Source organism: Epargyreus clarus, unplaced genomic scaffold (genome assembly GCF_041222505.1).
Source record: "Epargyreus clarus isolate Ecla_fem2 unplaced genomic scaffold, WU_Ecla_fem_2.2 ptg000033l, whole genome shotgun sequence".
NCBI classification, from domain to species: Eukaryota; Metazoa; Arthropoda; class Insecta; order Lepidoptera; family Hesperiidae; genus Epargyreus; species Epargyreus clarus.
Genome location: NW_027332238.1, coordinates 6,071,694 through 6,085,868, shown reverse-complemented (window position 1 = coordinate 6,085,868; position 14,175 = coordinate 6,071,694). Strand labels below are relative to the sequence as shown.

The 14,175-nt window shown below is 39.2% G+C and overlaps 1 protein-coding gene across 1 annotated transcript in view; it reads left to right on the top strand.

Moving 5' to 3' along the window:
• Nucleotides 1-14,175, top strand: part of LOC140755412 (cytoplasmic aconitate hydratase) — a 51,536-nt gene that overhangs the window by 28,077 nt on the left and 9,284 nt on the right. The window contains exons 12-19 of the mRNA XM_073090616.1: nt 7,851-8,013; nt 8,497-8,597; nt 9,162-9,281; nt 10,319-10,475; nt 11,027-11,133; nt 12,263-12,391; nt 13,146-13,282; nt 13,713-13,886. Coding sequence (XP_072946717.1) covers nt 7,851-8,013; nt 8,497-8,597; nt 9,162-9,281; nt 10,319-10,475; nt 11,027-11,133; nt 12,263-12,391; nt 13,146-13,282; nt 13,713-13,886 — 1,088 coding nt within the window. The remainder of the gene's footprint in view (nt 1-7,850; nt 8,014-8,496; nt 8,598-9,161; nt 9,282-10,318; nt 10,476-11,026; nt 11,134-12,262; nt 12,392-13,145; nt 13,283-13,712; nt 13,887-14,175) is intronic.

Genomic DNA, 14,175 nt, shown 5'->3' with positions numbered 1-14,175 from the left:
CAGAAATAGGTGTGGCGGTGGTGCCGCCGGAGTCGAACCACAAAGGCTTCTACCACCTTCAAATTCTATTTAACCATTCCAAAAGATCAAAAATGCACAACGTTAATATTTAAGTTTTCACTTCTGCCGGCACTCCCGGACATAGATTTGTCCTTCCGGAGTACACCTTATTTCACTTAAATGTATATTATTGATTATATTAAGTGTTGTGAGCGAATATATAGAAAATGTTCTCACTATCTATACGGTATGCGGTTGAGCCAATTATTTTTTTATTAATATAACAATTAGATAGTGGTTTTTCTTTATCATTTACGATAAAATTATTTGTAAATTTAAATAGTACCACATTGGTTACTCCATTAGCCCTGAGTTCAAAGTTCGATTCCCGGGTTGGCAAGAATTTAATTCTTCGAAATCGAAATCAATTTTTTGTCTCTTTGTTTATTTTTTTGTATATATGTACATTCTGTACATCTTTTTACTAGTATATTTTTTTTATAATTATACCTAAACGATGAGGCAGACGGGCTACCTGATGGGAAGTAGTCACCGTCGCCTATGGACATTTGCAACACCAGAGGAGTCGCCAATGCATCGCCGGCTTTGAAGGATAGCTCTTTTTACACCTTTTTTGAAGAGCCCCATGTCATGTATAGTTTAATTTATATTATTTTAATTAGTCAATACAATTGTATGTAAAGTAAATTAGTAGATAAAAATAAACTCTTAAATGTAATAGTCTTAAATATTCTTTGCTGAACACTTTATGAACATAATAACCTACGGTATAAAACTCCATATCACACATGTTGTCATAGGAATTATCGCATCCATATATATTTTTTCTTAGATTTCCTGTGACAAATATGATACGACGGACCTAGTGAGAAGACTCAAAAGGATTAAACCTTTTGAGTTAGTGACATGACACAGTGTAGTGTTAGTGAAATAGTGATAAGTGAACATAATAGAACACAAGAACAATGTGTCTACTCCTTTATGTGATAAGACAAAGAAGTGCAGTGTCAGAGGACGCCGCCTTCATTATATGATTATTTAGCAGTTTAAGTTAGCGTAAAATTACTCATTAGTCTTATAGTAGGCTAGATTGTAATTAATATAAAGTACCTTATTACTCATTCGGTACTTTATACATGCAAAAAAAAAAATATGCAACTTTGTTCAATAATTTAATTCACATTCAGTAGAAAAAGACTAAAAAACATCGAAAGAGTTTAATGTTTTACGCCATTATTCGGTCATAGATAAAAAACTAAAGGAAAAATAAATAATAAATAAAATAAAAGTAAAAAGAATTACGCCATAGTCTATCGTTGATAAAGTGCGAATTGGTAGAATTCACACACCTTTGATTTTTTTTAAACTCTCAGGCGTTTAGTTTTTTTAACATTTTCTTTCGAATACGCACATGACTTCAAGAAATCAGAGTTGCCTAGGAATCGAATCCTGGACCCAACCCAAATTCAGACCCAAATTCAGAATCCTATTTCAAACCAATAGACTATAATTGTTATACTATTTCCATTTCTTTATTTTCTCGGTGACAGATCGACACCCATGTAATTTTGTGTTGTTTACGTTATAATGTCACACAGATAATACTGTACTTCATGGACAGGTGGTGATGTGCTATACATAATGATGACGTAAGCTTTGTTGTATTTGTCTTTGTTCAAAATACATATAATAAATATATGCGATCGATATCATTGCTTATTGGGTCACAACACTACAAAGAACTGTCACCAAGAAAATAAAGAAATGGAAATAGTATAATAAATTTAAGGTGGTAGAACCCTTTGTGGTTCGACTCCGGCGGCACCACCGCTACACCTATTTCTACCTAATAAGATAGACTTTTCCGAGGCGTTCCAGCTTAGTCCTCAGGGATAGCGGCGCACCTGTGGCCGACCTCAGGTAGGAATATCTAATCCTATCTGGGGTTGATTACAGATGTCCATGGGCGGCAGTAGCCACTTACCATCAGGTGGACTGCAAGCTCGTCTGCTACTCTTATATTATAAAAAGAAAAAAAATATATCAATACTATGATTTCCTTAATATCTTATGATTAATAATAAACTAAACGCATATTTTGTAACTTTAATGATATGATAGTTATAATAATGATAGCATAGTTACAATAATGATAATCGAGAAACTCATTAAATAAATAGCTTAGGAATGCGGACTTAATGATTGATTTATTACTTAATGATAATGGCTTAATTCACTTGTTATTCGTGTCATTAATAAATTGTTTTGTCGTAAAAACAATAACAGAAATTCTAAAAAAACAATTGCTTAAAAAGGGAATTAATAGCTATGTTACTCCCACAATTTAGACGAATCCAACGACACCTCATATGTTAATCCGTCAAGCCGTTTGTGCTGCAGCGTAACAAAGAATGAGACATACATACATGGAAGGTGGTAGAACCTTTTGTGGTTCGACTCCGGCGGCCCCACCGCCACACCTATTTCTGTCATAACAGCAGTGTAGCGCTGGTGTGTTCTGGTTTGAAGTGTGGTAAGGGAGACATACTTTTCCAAGCCGTTCCAGCTTAGTCCGCAGGGGTAGCGGCGCAGCTGTGGGCGACCTCAGGTGGAAATATCTAATCCAATCTGGGGTTGATTACAGATTCATAGGTGGCAGTAGCCACTTACAATCAGGTGAATTGCATGAATATTATAAAATACGAGCTTTTGCCCGCGGCTTCGCTCGCGTTTAGAAGTAATATTATTAACTAAGAAGATTTATACAAACTTTCATCCCCTATTTTATCCCCTTGGGGGTAGAGTTGATTAAAATCCTTTCTTAGCGGATGCCTACGTCATAACATCTACCTGCATGCCAAATTTCAGCCCGATCCGTCCAGTGGTTTGGCTGTGCGTTGATAGATCACTATGTCAGTCAGTCACCTTTGAGTTATATATATTTAGAAAACCATACATACGTTCAAAAACCATTACCCTTCGTAATCGTATAAAAAAAGAATAGAAAACTTACCCATAGTCTTATTTCACCAAATAGGTATTACACAAAAATAAAATTTCACTTTGACAAATAAATTGAATATTGTTCATAAACTGAAAACATTGAATAAACGTGATCTTGTCAATTGTCTTATTATAAATAAAATTATTGTGTTATCAGCTATTTCTCTCACTTCCTTAGTTGTTTATATATAACTAAAACATATGTTAGATTGTTTGTTTGTACAACATAATATTTGATGTGGTAGAACTCTTTGTGGGTCGAATCCGGCCGCACCGCCACACCTATTTCTGTTATAACAGCAGTGTAGCGCTGCTGTGTTCTGGTTTGAAGGATGTGGTAAGGGAGACATACTTATCCGAGGCGTTCCAGCTTAGTCATCAGGTGTAGCAACGCTATGATCATCATCTATATCAACGGCAGTAGCCACTACCATCATGTGAACTGCATTCTCATAAGAATTTTATTGATCTTATTTTAAAATTTAAGTTTAGCGTTATATTATATTTTTACTTTTAAGTTTATTCTGTTATTTTAATAGTGTTATTTTTATGAAGAGGTAGTTTATTTCTTTTTATTAATTAGTTTAAATTGTAAACTACAGTTCTAATTAATTAAATAAATAAATAAGAATAGAAACTACCATTTTCTAAAGCATTTTTATTGCTGTTATAGTCCGCGCCAAACTGCTAGTCCGCTCTGAATAAAGAAACGAGTCGCGTTAAATAGCAAATTGTAGATATTAGCGGGAACGAAGACAGCACTCTCCGCTGCCTGCTTTCGCCCACGGGCACAACGCAGTTAGTGTGCCCTTACGTTGTTACGGAGTATATGCTTGTAGTTGTGCGCAACTTCAGAGCGGACTAGCAGCTTGCCGCGGACTCTAACTTCTTTTATAAGTAGAAGAGACAGTAATGCAAGCAAAGACAGGCGTTTAATTGTTATATATTTTGTGCTTAGTCAATAAGTTAGTCATACTGTATATGCTTCTAGTTGTGCGCAATGACTTCAGAGCGGACTAGTAGCTTGCCGCGAACTCTAACTTCTTTTATAAGTAGAAGAGACAGTAATGCAAGCAAAGACAGGCGTTTAATTGTTATATATTTTGTGCTTAGTCAATAAGTTAGTCATACTGTATATGCTTCTAGTTGTGCGCAATGACTTCAGAGCGGACTAGTAGCTTGCCGCGAACTCTAACTTCTTTTATAAGTAGAAGAGACAGTAATGCAAGCAAAGACAGGCGTTTAATTGTTATATATTTTGTGCTTAGTCAATAAGTTAGTCATGCTGTATATTGTTGAAGACCTTGCTAAGTAGGCAATATTCTGCATTACTAAGTTATTATTGTGTACTGGTTTTGTTTATATTTGTTCTTAATAAGGTTAGAATAAACTGCCCCTAAAAATGGGGGTCATCTAAATATATCTTAAATATATATAATTCAAAGGTGACTGACTGACATAGTGATCTATCAACGCACAGCCCAAACCACTGGACGGATCGGGCTGAAATTTGGCATGCAGGTAGATGTTATGACGTAGGCATCCGCTAAGAAAGAATTTTGATCAATTCTACCCCCAAGGGGATAAAATAGGGGATGAAAATATTACTTCTTAACGCGAGCGAAACCGCGGGCAAAAGCTCGTAGTATTATATATTTCTGGTGAGGTCTAAAAAACTGCATGCTGTCCACCTGATGGTAAGCTACTGCCGCCCATGGCATCTGTAATGAACCCCGGATAAGATTAGGTTCCTGCCTGTGGTCGACCACAGATGCATTCCTACCCCTGAGAATGAGGTGGAGCGCCTCGGAAAAGTATGTGTTACGATACCCTTCAAACTAGAACACAGCAGCGCTTAACACTGCTGTTATAACAGAAATAGGTGTGTCGATGCCGCCGGAGTCGAACCACAGAGAGTTCTACCACCTTCAAGAATTCAAGCATGTATAGACCGCGCCAAACTGCTAGACCGCTCTGAAGTTGTTGCGAGCAGGTGTAGTCATACAATTTGCTATGGCGACGCGATTCATTTCTATATTCAGAGCGGACTAGCAGTTTTACGCGGACTATACATGTTAACCGCAGAAGACTTCGCAAGAACCAGTTATAAAATTACAGATCGACAGATTGTTATATTTTATTTATATATAAATAAAACACACGTTCAATAGTACACTACTTCCGTGTACATGATGCACCAGTTTGTTAAGTAGGTCAAGATTAAAATAAATCGTAAACAATTTTAGATGTTTTGAAAAGTTATGCGTGTCAAAAATACAAACTTTGCGGTTCGGTGCTATGATTACGGGGATATTTACTTCCTTGAGAGAGTATACTTGAGAGCTGATTATACTTCATTATTGTCCCACTGCTGGGCACGGGTCTCCTATCAGAATGAAAGGTGTTTAATCTAAAGTAGATGCATTGTAAGCTCAGAATGGTAGTCTCACGATGGACGATGAAGGTAGTAGAATCCTGTGTGGTTCGACTCCGGCGGCACCGCCACACCTGTCTGTTATAACAGCAGTAACACTGCTGTGTTCTGGTTTGAAGTGTGGTAAGGGAGACATACTTTTCCGAGGCGTTCCAGCTTAGTCCTTAGGGGTAACGCATCTATGGATGACATCAGGTAGGAATCCAATCCTATCTAGACATGATTACAGATGTCCTTACGGCAGTAACCACTTACTATCAGGTGGACTGCATTTTTTTTTTTTTTTTTTTTTTTTTTTTTATATTTGAACCTGACGATAAAGCAGACGTGCTACCTGATGGAAAGTAGTCAACGTCGCCTATGGACATTTGCAACACCAGAGGAGTCGCCAATGCATCGCCGGCTTTGAAGGAGAGCTCTTTTTGCACCTTTTTTGAAGAGCCCCATGTCATAGCGCTCCGGGAATACCTCAGAAGGAAGTTCATTCCACATTTTGCACGTCCGTGGCAAGAACGTCCGCGCAAATCGAACCGTGGAGGACCGCCACGAGTCCAGTTGGTGTGGATGGAACTTCATCCTTCGGCGAGTGGTGCGATGGAGGAACGGTGATGTAGGCACCAGGTCAAATAGTTCCTGGGAACACTCACCATTGTAAAGCCGGTAGAACACGCAGAGGGAACCTATGTCCCTCCGTAAACTTAAAGGTTCTAGCCGATCGGAAATCCTCGGATCGTTGACGATTCGTACTGCGCGTTTCTGTACGGAGTCAAGTGGGTTAAGTTGGTATTGGGGTGCTCCTGCCCAGAGATGCGAGCAGTACTCCATGTGGGGTCTCACTTGCGCCTTATAAAGCAGAAGGAGTTGCCCCGCAGTGAAGTACCGCTTCGCTCTGTTCAGGACGCCCAGCTTCCTTGATGCCAACTTCGCCTTAACGTCCAAATGACCCCGGTATTGCACATCACACGATATGTCAACTCCTAGGATCCCTATACTTTTATCAATGGTGAGTGGAATTCCCTGGAACCGTGGCGCTATGACGAATGGGGTTTTTTTAGCGGTGAACGCGCAGACTTGCGTCTTCGTGGGGTTGAACTCAACAAGGTTAAGTCGACCCCATGTCGAGACCTGCTCCAGAGAGTTCTCGATTTCAGACACAAGTCGGACTCTGCTTTCCTCCACGAGAGTCCGAGAGGTGTTTGCACGGCCTGTGTACACAGCATCTCCCGTACTATCATCTGCATAGCAATGAATGCTGCTAGATTTTTGCAACATGTCATTGATATGCAGAATGAATAGCGTGGGAGAGAGGACAGAGCCCTGGGGCACGCCAGCATTAACAGGCTTCGTGTCTGAGCAGCACCCGTCAACTACGACTTTGATTTGCCGCTCAGACAGAAAACTGGCTGTCCATGTGCACAACCTCTCGGGAAGACCGTAAGATGGAAGCTTCGCGAGAAGGGCCCTATGCCAGACCCGGTCAAAGGCCTTTGCGATATCGTCGTTGCATGCTCGTCTGCTACTCCTATTATCAACATTTTAAATCAAGCCCAGATAGGATTAGATATTCCTAGAGGACTAAGCTGGAATGCCTCGGAAAAGTATGTCTCCCTTACCACACTTCAAACTAGAACACAGCGGCGCTACACTGCTGTTATATCAGTAATAGGTGTGGCGGTAGTGCCGTCGGAGTCGTACCACAAAGGGTTCCTTCAAGTCATAACTTGCGAAGCGGTTCAAAACGAGTTCTGTAAATAATTAATTTCAATATATGTAATATTGTTATGTTTTGTAATTTTATTATAAGCTTTGATTTAACTTGTTCTGTTCATATACCCAAGATAGTATTCTTTATGTACCCCATGACCGATATGAAAGGGGTTTTTATTATACAATTTGGGGGTTTGTAATTTTTATTTACCCTTTAAAAGATGCAAATTTGCACACGTATGGAGTTTCTTGCGCCACTTCTTCTCCATAGCGAAACACCTTCCGAAGCGGTGGTAGTTTGTTGACTTTCAAAAAGTATAATATGAATCAATTTTAAATAAATGAGATTTGAAATTGAATTTGAATGTTTGAGAAGGAAATGAAAGAAAAAAAAATGTGAGCCGTCACGGGACGCCTGGCAGATGTGAAACATCGACATTATTTTGTAAAAGTAATATGCAGAAAAGAACATATTGTGATAGGAACTAAATATATCATAATGATAAAATAAAATATTACGATTGCGCATGGCGACGCGTCGCCACACCGTACATACTACTGCATATAGACTGTATATATATACCACGGCATGCGTCGCCACGCCAGAAATCGGTTTTACGTGCGGCTATAGATATTTCACATCAAAAACAAAACTATATTACATTAAATATTTTTTCTGTTGCAGGTGGGCTTCAAAGGCTACGGTCTGACACCAGACCAGCTGTCAGCCTCCGGCACCTTCACATACAGTGACGGCCGGGAGTACAGCATCACGCACGGCTCCGTCATCATCGCTGCGATCACGTCTTGCACGAACACCTCCAACCCGAGCGTCATGCTGGGCGCAGGTCAGTCGCGTAGTCGCAAAATCGCAATGTCGTTTTTTAGTCGCAATATCGGTAATACTGTGTATAATCGCAGGTTTAACGCAGAAACGTTAATGTAGTATGATGTCGCGTTTGAGTCGCAAAATCGCGTTTTTGTCGCAACGTCTAATTTTAGTCGCATATTGTTATAATCCCGCTTTACATCCGTTTTCCGAGAATAATCACATTTCAGTCATTGTCGCATCTTAGTCGCAGAGACGCAATTTTGGTCGCAGATGGTTATGATTATGCTTAGCGCATCGTAGTCGCAATTACTCGCTATTATTCAGTACGCAATCATGTTTTGTATTAGTTTAGCAGGAAAATCGCATTTTAGTCGCATTGTCGCATCTTAGTCGCAACATCGCAATTTTATTGGCAGTTTGCGCAAATCCATACTTTACTTCATTAATAGTATTTTGTCTTATATAAAAAAGTCGTATATAAAAAATACTTTGTTCACAGGTCTCCTAGCTAAGAAAGCAGTGGAGAATGGTCTGTCCGTGCTACCGTACATAAAGACATCCCTCTCCCCTGGCTCTGGGGTTGTCACTTACTACTTAAGGGTGAGTTTCTCTATCATCCTGTCCCACTGCTGGACATACACTTCACACATTGGGAAACGCACTCATACTTGACCCGTTTTTACAACTTTTAACCCCCTTACTAAGACAGACATTGAAGGTAGAACCACATAGAACCCTCTGTGGTTCGGCTCCGGCGGCACCACCGTCACACCTATTTCTGTTATAACAGCAGTGTAGCGCTGCTGTGTTCTGGTTTGAAGTGTGGTAAGGGAGACGTATTTTTCCGAGGCTCCAGCTTAGTCTTCAGGGGTAGCGGCGCATCTGTGGTTGGAATATCTAATCCTATCTGGGGTTGATAACAGATGCCTGTACGGCAGTAGCTTACCATCAGGTGGACTGCATGCTCGTCTGCTACTCCTATATTATAAAAAAAGGTTCAGGAGATAGAGCCTTGTGACAGACGGACAGAAGGACAGACAGCGAAGTCTTAGTAATAGGGTTCCGTTTTTACCCTTTGTATACGAAACCCTAAAAACATAACTTCATTTTCTTAAAAAAAATCTTCAACTTTTCATATCAAACCTATATGTTTTTTGATTCCAGGAGTCTGGCGTGGTCCCATATTTGGAGAAGCTGGGCTTCGATATCGTGGGCTATGGGTGCATGACGTGCATTGGCAACTCTGGACCCATAGACGATAACATCGCTAACACCATAGAGAAGGTAAGATGGGTGACCGTCAGTGACTAAAGAAAAATGTGAAAAGGTAGAATCAGTATCAACTCCGGCGGCACCAACGCCACACCTATTTCTGTTATAACAGCAGTGTAGCGCTGCTGTGTTCTGGTTTGAAGTGTGGTAAGGACATACTTATCCAAGGCGTTCCAGCTTAGTCCTCAGGGGAAGTATCTGTGGCCTACAGGTAGGAATCTAATCTTATCTGTGATAGATTACAGATGTTCACGTACAGTAGCCACTTACCATCAGATGCACTGTATGCTCGTCTGCTACTCCTATATTATGTACTAGCTGACACGGCAAACTTTGTACCGTCTCAAAATATATTTATCAAATATATTTCATATAAAATATAGCCTATGTTACTCGTGGATAATGTAGCTTTCGAATGGTGAAAGAATTTTTTAAATCGGTCCAGTAGTTTTTGAGCCTATTCATTACAACCAAACAAACAAACAAAGTTTTCCTCTTTATAATATTAGTATAGATAGAACTGTTTCTCGCTAAAAATCCGCCATTGTGATTTTTTCTAACACCTATTTAAGGACATCTTGGGTATTTGAGACGAATATAATGACACTTTAGCTGTCGAAATTCATCCAGCCGTTGATTAGATCCGAATAAAGAAAGAAAAACATACAAGATACGCGCGAATAACATAACCCTTCCTTGGCAGTTGGGTAAAAAATCGTCTTAAAACGTTTTTATCCATAGGTTAGTAAAGATTACTCACTCCTAACAAGAAAATGTAACCAGTTTTGAGAATTGAAATAGTTGCGTAAAAAAGTTTTGCCACGTCTCCGTGCTAAAATGTCCCTAAAATATTTGAAATAATTATTTATTTATTATGTAAATTACGCAGTATTAGTTATTTATTACGAAAAAATTTTCTCTAAAAATGTTTTTATTTGTCAAGAATTAAAAAAAGAACTTACTAATAAACAGTTTGTGTCTTCATTCAATTTCAAGGCGGCGAAGTATCTTTACTAATCTATGTTTTTATCATACAATTTCTTCTACAGGGGTCGCTAGTGTGTTGTGGGGTGCTCTCAGGTAACCGTAACTTCGAGGGTCGTATCCACCCCCACACCCGCGCCAACTACCTCGCCTCACCCCTACTGGTGATCGCCTACGCGCTAGCGGGAACCGTGGACTTTGACTTCGAAACACAACCCTTGGGTGAGTTTTTGAAAAAATATGCACTTGTATTTAAAAAAAAGTTGAACGCAACTCTTGGGTAAGTTTTTGAAAAAGAATGCAGAGGATTTGAAAAAAAAAACTTTTTTTTTTGGTATTTTTTTCAGAAGACCTGCAGGTGGGTAAGGAAAATAACATAAATGTATATTGAGAAATGTTTTTAAAAAGGTTATTTTTGTTTTTTAAAAAAACCCTTAGGACATCCATTCATTACGATGAGAAGTAAAAGTGCATTACTGTATTAAAAAATAAAAAAATAATCAAACAAGTGCATTTTGAAAAAGACCAGAAAACTCATTGTTCCATTTATTTTGGAGTATATAGGCTCGGACGGACATACGCACGAGTCATCCTATAAGGGTTCCGTTTTTTGTACGGAACCCTAAAAACCACATTCTGTATACAAAAAATACAAAAAACGATATAAAAATAATTAGATAAAAAAGTTGATGCAAAAAATAACAAAAAAATATGTAAAAATTTAAAAAATCATCCTGTATATGGTATGTATATGGTTTTTATATAATTTTCAGGTAAGCGTGCGGACGGTTCCCCAGTATTCCTAAGGGATATCTGGCCCACGAGGGCTGAAATTCAGGAGGTTGAGACCAAATACGTGATCCCTGGCATGTTCAAAGATGTATGTATTGTTTTCATAATATTTGTGATATAAGAAAACAAAACACCTACTTTTAAATCATTAAGATACTTAGAAGGTGGTAGAACCCTTTTTGCTTCGACTCCGGCGGCATCTCCGCCACACCTATTTCTGATATAACACCAGTGTTAAGCGCTGCTGTGTTCTGGTTTGTGGTAAGGGAGACATACTTTTCCGAGGCGTTCCAGCTTAGTCCTCAGGGGTAGCAGCGCATCTGTGGCCGACCTCAGGTAGGAATATCTAATCCTATCTGGGGTTGATTACAGACGTCCATACAGCAGTGACATACCATCAGGTGGACTGCATGCTCGTCTGTTATTCCTATTATTATAAAAATATCATCCTGTATATTATCTATTTTATATATGTTTGTGTTATATTTCAGGTATATGAGATGGCCCCCATTATTCAGCATTATATATCGGCATTTGTGCACAAAAAATATCACCCTGTATATTTTCTATTTTATATATTTTTGTATTATGTATAATTCCAGATATTATATCATATGGCACTATTTTTAATACGCTTTTATCAGCATTATATTTCGCCACTTTGCACAAAAATATCACCCTGTATATTTTCTATTTTATATATTTTTGTATTATGTATAATTCCAGATATTATATCATATGGCACTATTTTTAATACGCTTTTATCAGCATTATATTTCGCCACTTTGCACAAAAATATCACCCTGTATATTTTCTATTTTATATATTTTTGTATTATGTATAATTCCAGATATTATATAATATGGCCCCATTTTCAATACGCTTTTATCAGCATTATATTTCGCCACTTTGCACAAAAATATCACCCTGTATATTTTCTATTTTATATATTTTTGTATTATGTATAATTCCAGATATTATATCATATGGCACTATTTTTAATACGCTTTTATCAGCATTATATTTCGCCACTTTGCACAAAAATATCACCCTGTATATTTTCTATTTTATATATTTTTGTATTATGTATAATTCCAGATATTATATAATATGGCCCCATTTTCAATACGCTTTTATCAGCATTATATTTCGCCACTTTGCACAAAAATATCTTCCTGTATATTTTCTATTTTATATATTTTTGTGTTATATTTCAGGTATATGAAATGATAGAGCTAGGGTCCCCATCGTGGCAGTCGCTGTCGGTACCCCAGGGCAAGTTGTACGGATGGGACCCTGACTCCACCTACATTAAGAGACCACCCTTCTTCGATGGCATGACTAAGGTAACTTAATCACTTAAGGTCATCATTATCATCAACCCATCACTGTCCCACTGCTGGGCACGGGTCTCTCAAAATGAGAAGAATTAGGCCATAGTCCACCGCGCTGGACAAGTGCGTATTGAAAGATTGTCAGATACAGTTTTCTTATTATTTTTAATGGAACCACAAAGAAAATAATTGGCTAACTGCGAGTCGATCCCGCACACATAGGGTTCTACCGATTTTTTTTAGTATTTATTAGGTATCACAGCAGCCATAGAAGTAAATTTATTGTAAAAATTTCAACTGACTGCCTATTACGGTTCAATAGATAAAGCTAAAAACGCCAAAAACTATTTCGTTTATGGCGACACCCATTGTTTTTCAAGCTTTTTTAAATTTGTGGTTATAGCGACCATACTTATACACACTTTATAAAGAATCAAGTGTCTATCTATTATGGTTCACGACAGACTGGAAGTCTGCCAGACGGCTAGACAGACAAACAAACAAACAGACGGATGGCTAGACAGACAGACGGTTAGACGGACAAACAGACAGACGGATAGTCAGACAAACGGACAGACATTCAGACAGACAGACAGGCAAACAGGTGGACAGACAGATACACAATGACAGACAGACAGACGCACGGACAGACTTTTAGACAGACAGACAGGCAAACAGGCGGACGGACAGACCGCATAAGCTTAGTAATAGCGTTTTTACATTTGTTTACGGAACTCTAAAATCAAACTAAACCTCATACTTCCAGAGCCTGCCCCCCATCCGAAGCATCGCTTCTGCGCGCTGCCTGCTGCTGCTGGGAGACTCCGTCACCACCGACCACATCTCCCCCGCGGGGTCTATCGCTCGCAACTCTCCCGCTGCGAGGTTCCTCGCTACCAGGGGGTGAGTGACTAATCTGGAATGCCTTGTGTTCCGGCTGGATATATAGCGTTTCGGATTGTATGTAGTATGTTTTGCGACTTCTCGCAACTCATCAAGAGATGGCGCTGCTGAATCGCGCTATCGAAGTTTTCTAAACATCTTGTATATATACAAGCTGAGAACTGAGACTGTCGGAGCACGGCCGCTGTCCGGACTGCATCACCTAGCACACAGGGAGATCTCTAGCCAAAGTGCTATTATAAAATGTGTCAGTTATATTAAAGATATTATGAATTTAAATTGTTAAAAACTAAGTTGGAATGCCTTCTGTTCCGGTCGAATATGGAGTCTTTAGGGTTGTATACAATGACTTGAAGATTTACAATTACGAATTAAAAATGCTCAACGAACCTAACTTAACCTACCTAAATCAGAACGCCTCCCGTTCCAGGCTAACTCCCCGAGAGTTCAACTCATACGGCTCCCGTCGAGGCAACGACGCTGTGATGATGAGGGGAACCTTCGCGAACATTCGCTTGGTGAACAAGATGGCGCCCACCGCTGGGCCGAGGACCACACACCATCCCAGCGGGGATGTCATGGATATATACGATGCTGCTGACAGGTTAGTTCTGTATCTCTTCTAAATATATATAACTCAAAGGTGACTGACTGACATAGTGATCTATCAACGCACAGCCCAAACCACTGGACGGATCGGGCTGAAATTTAGCATGCAGGTAGATGTTATGACGTAGGCATCCGCTAAGAAAGGATTTTGATCAATTCTACCCCCAAGGGGATAAAATAGGGGATGAAAATATTACTTCGTAACGCGAGCGAAGCCGTGGGCAAAAGCTCGTTCTAGATAAGTTATTAAAGGCTTCATAGGTTACTACGCTATACATGTTTCT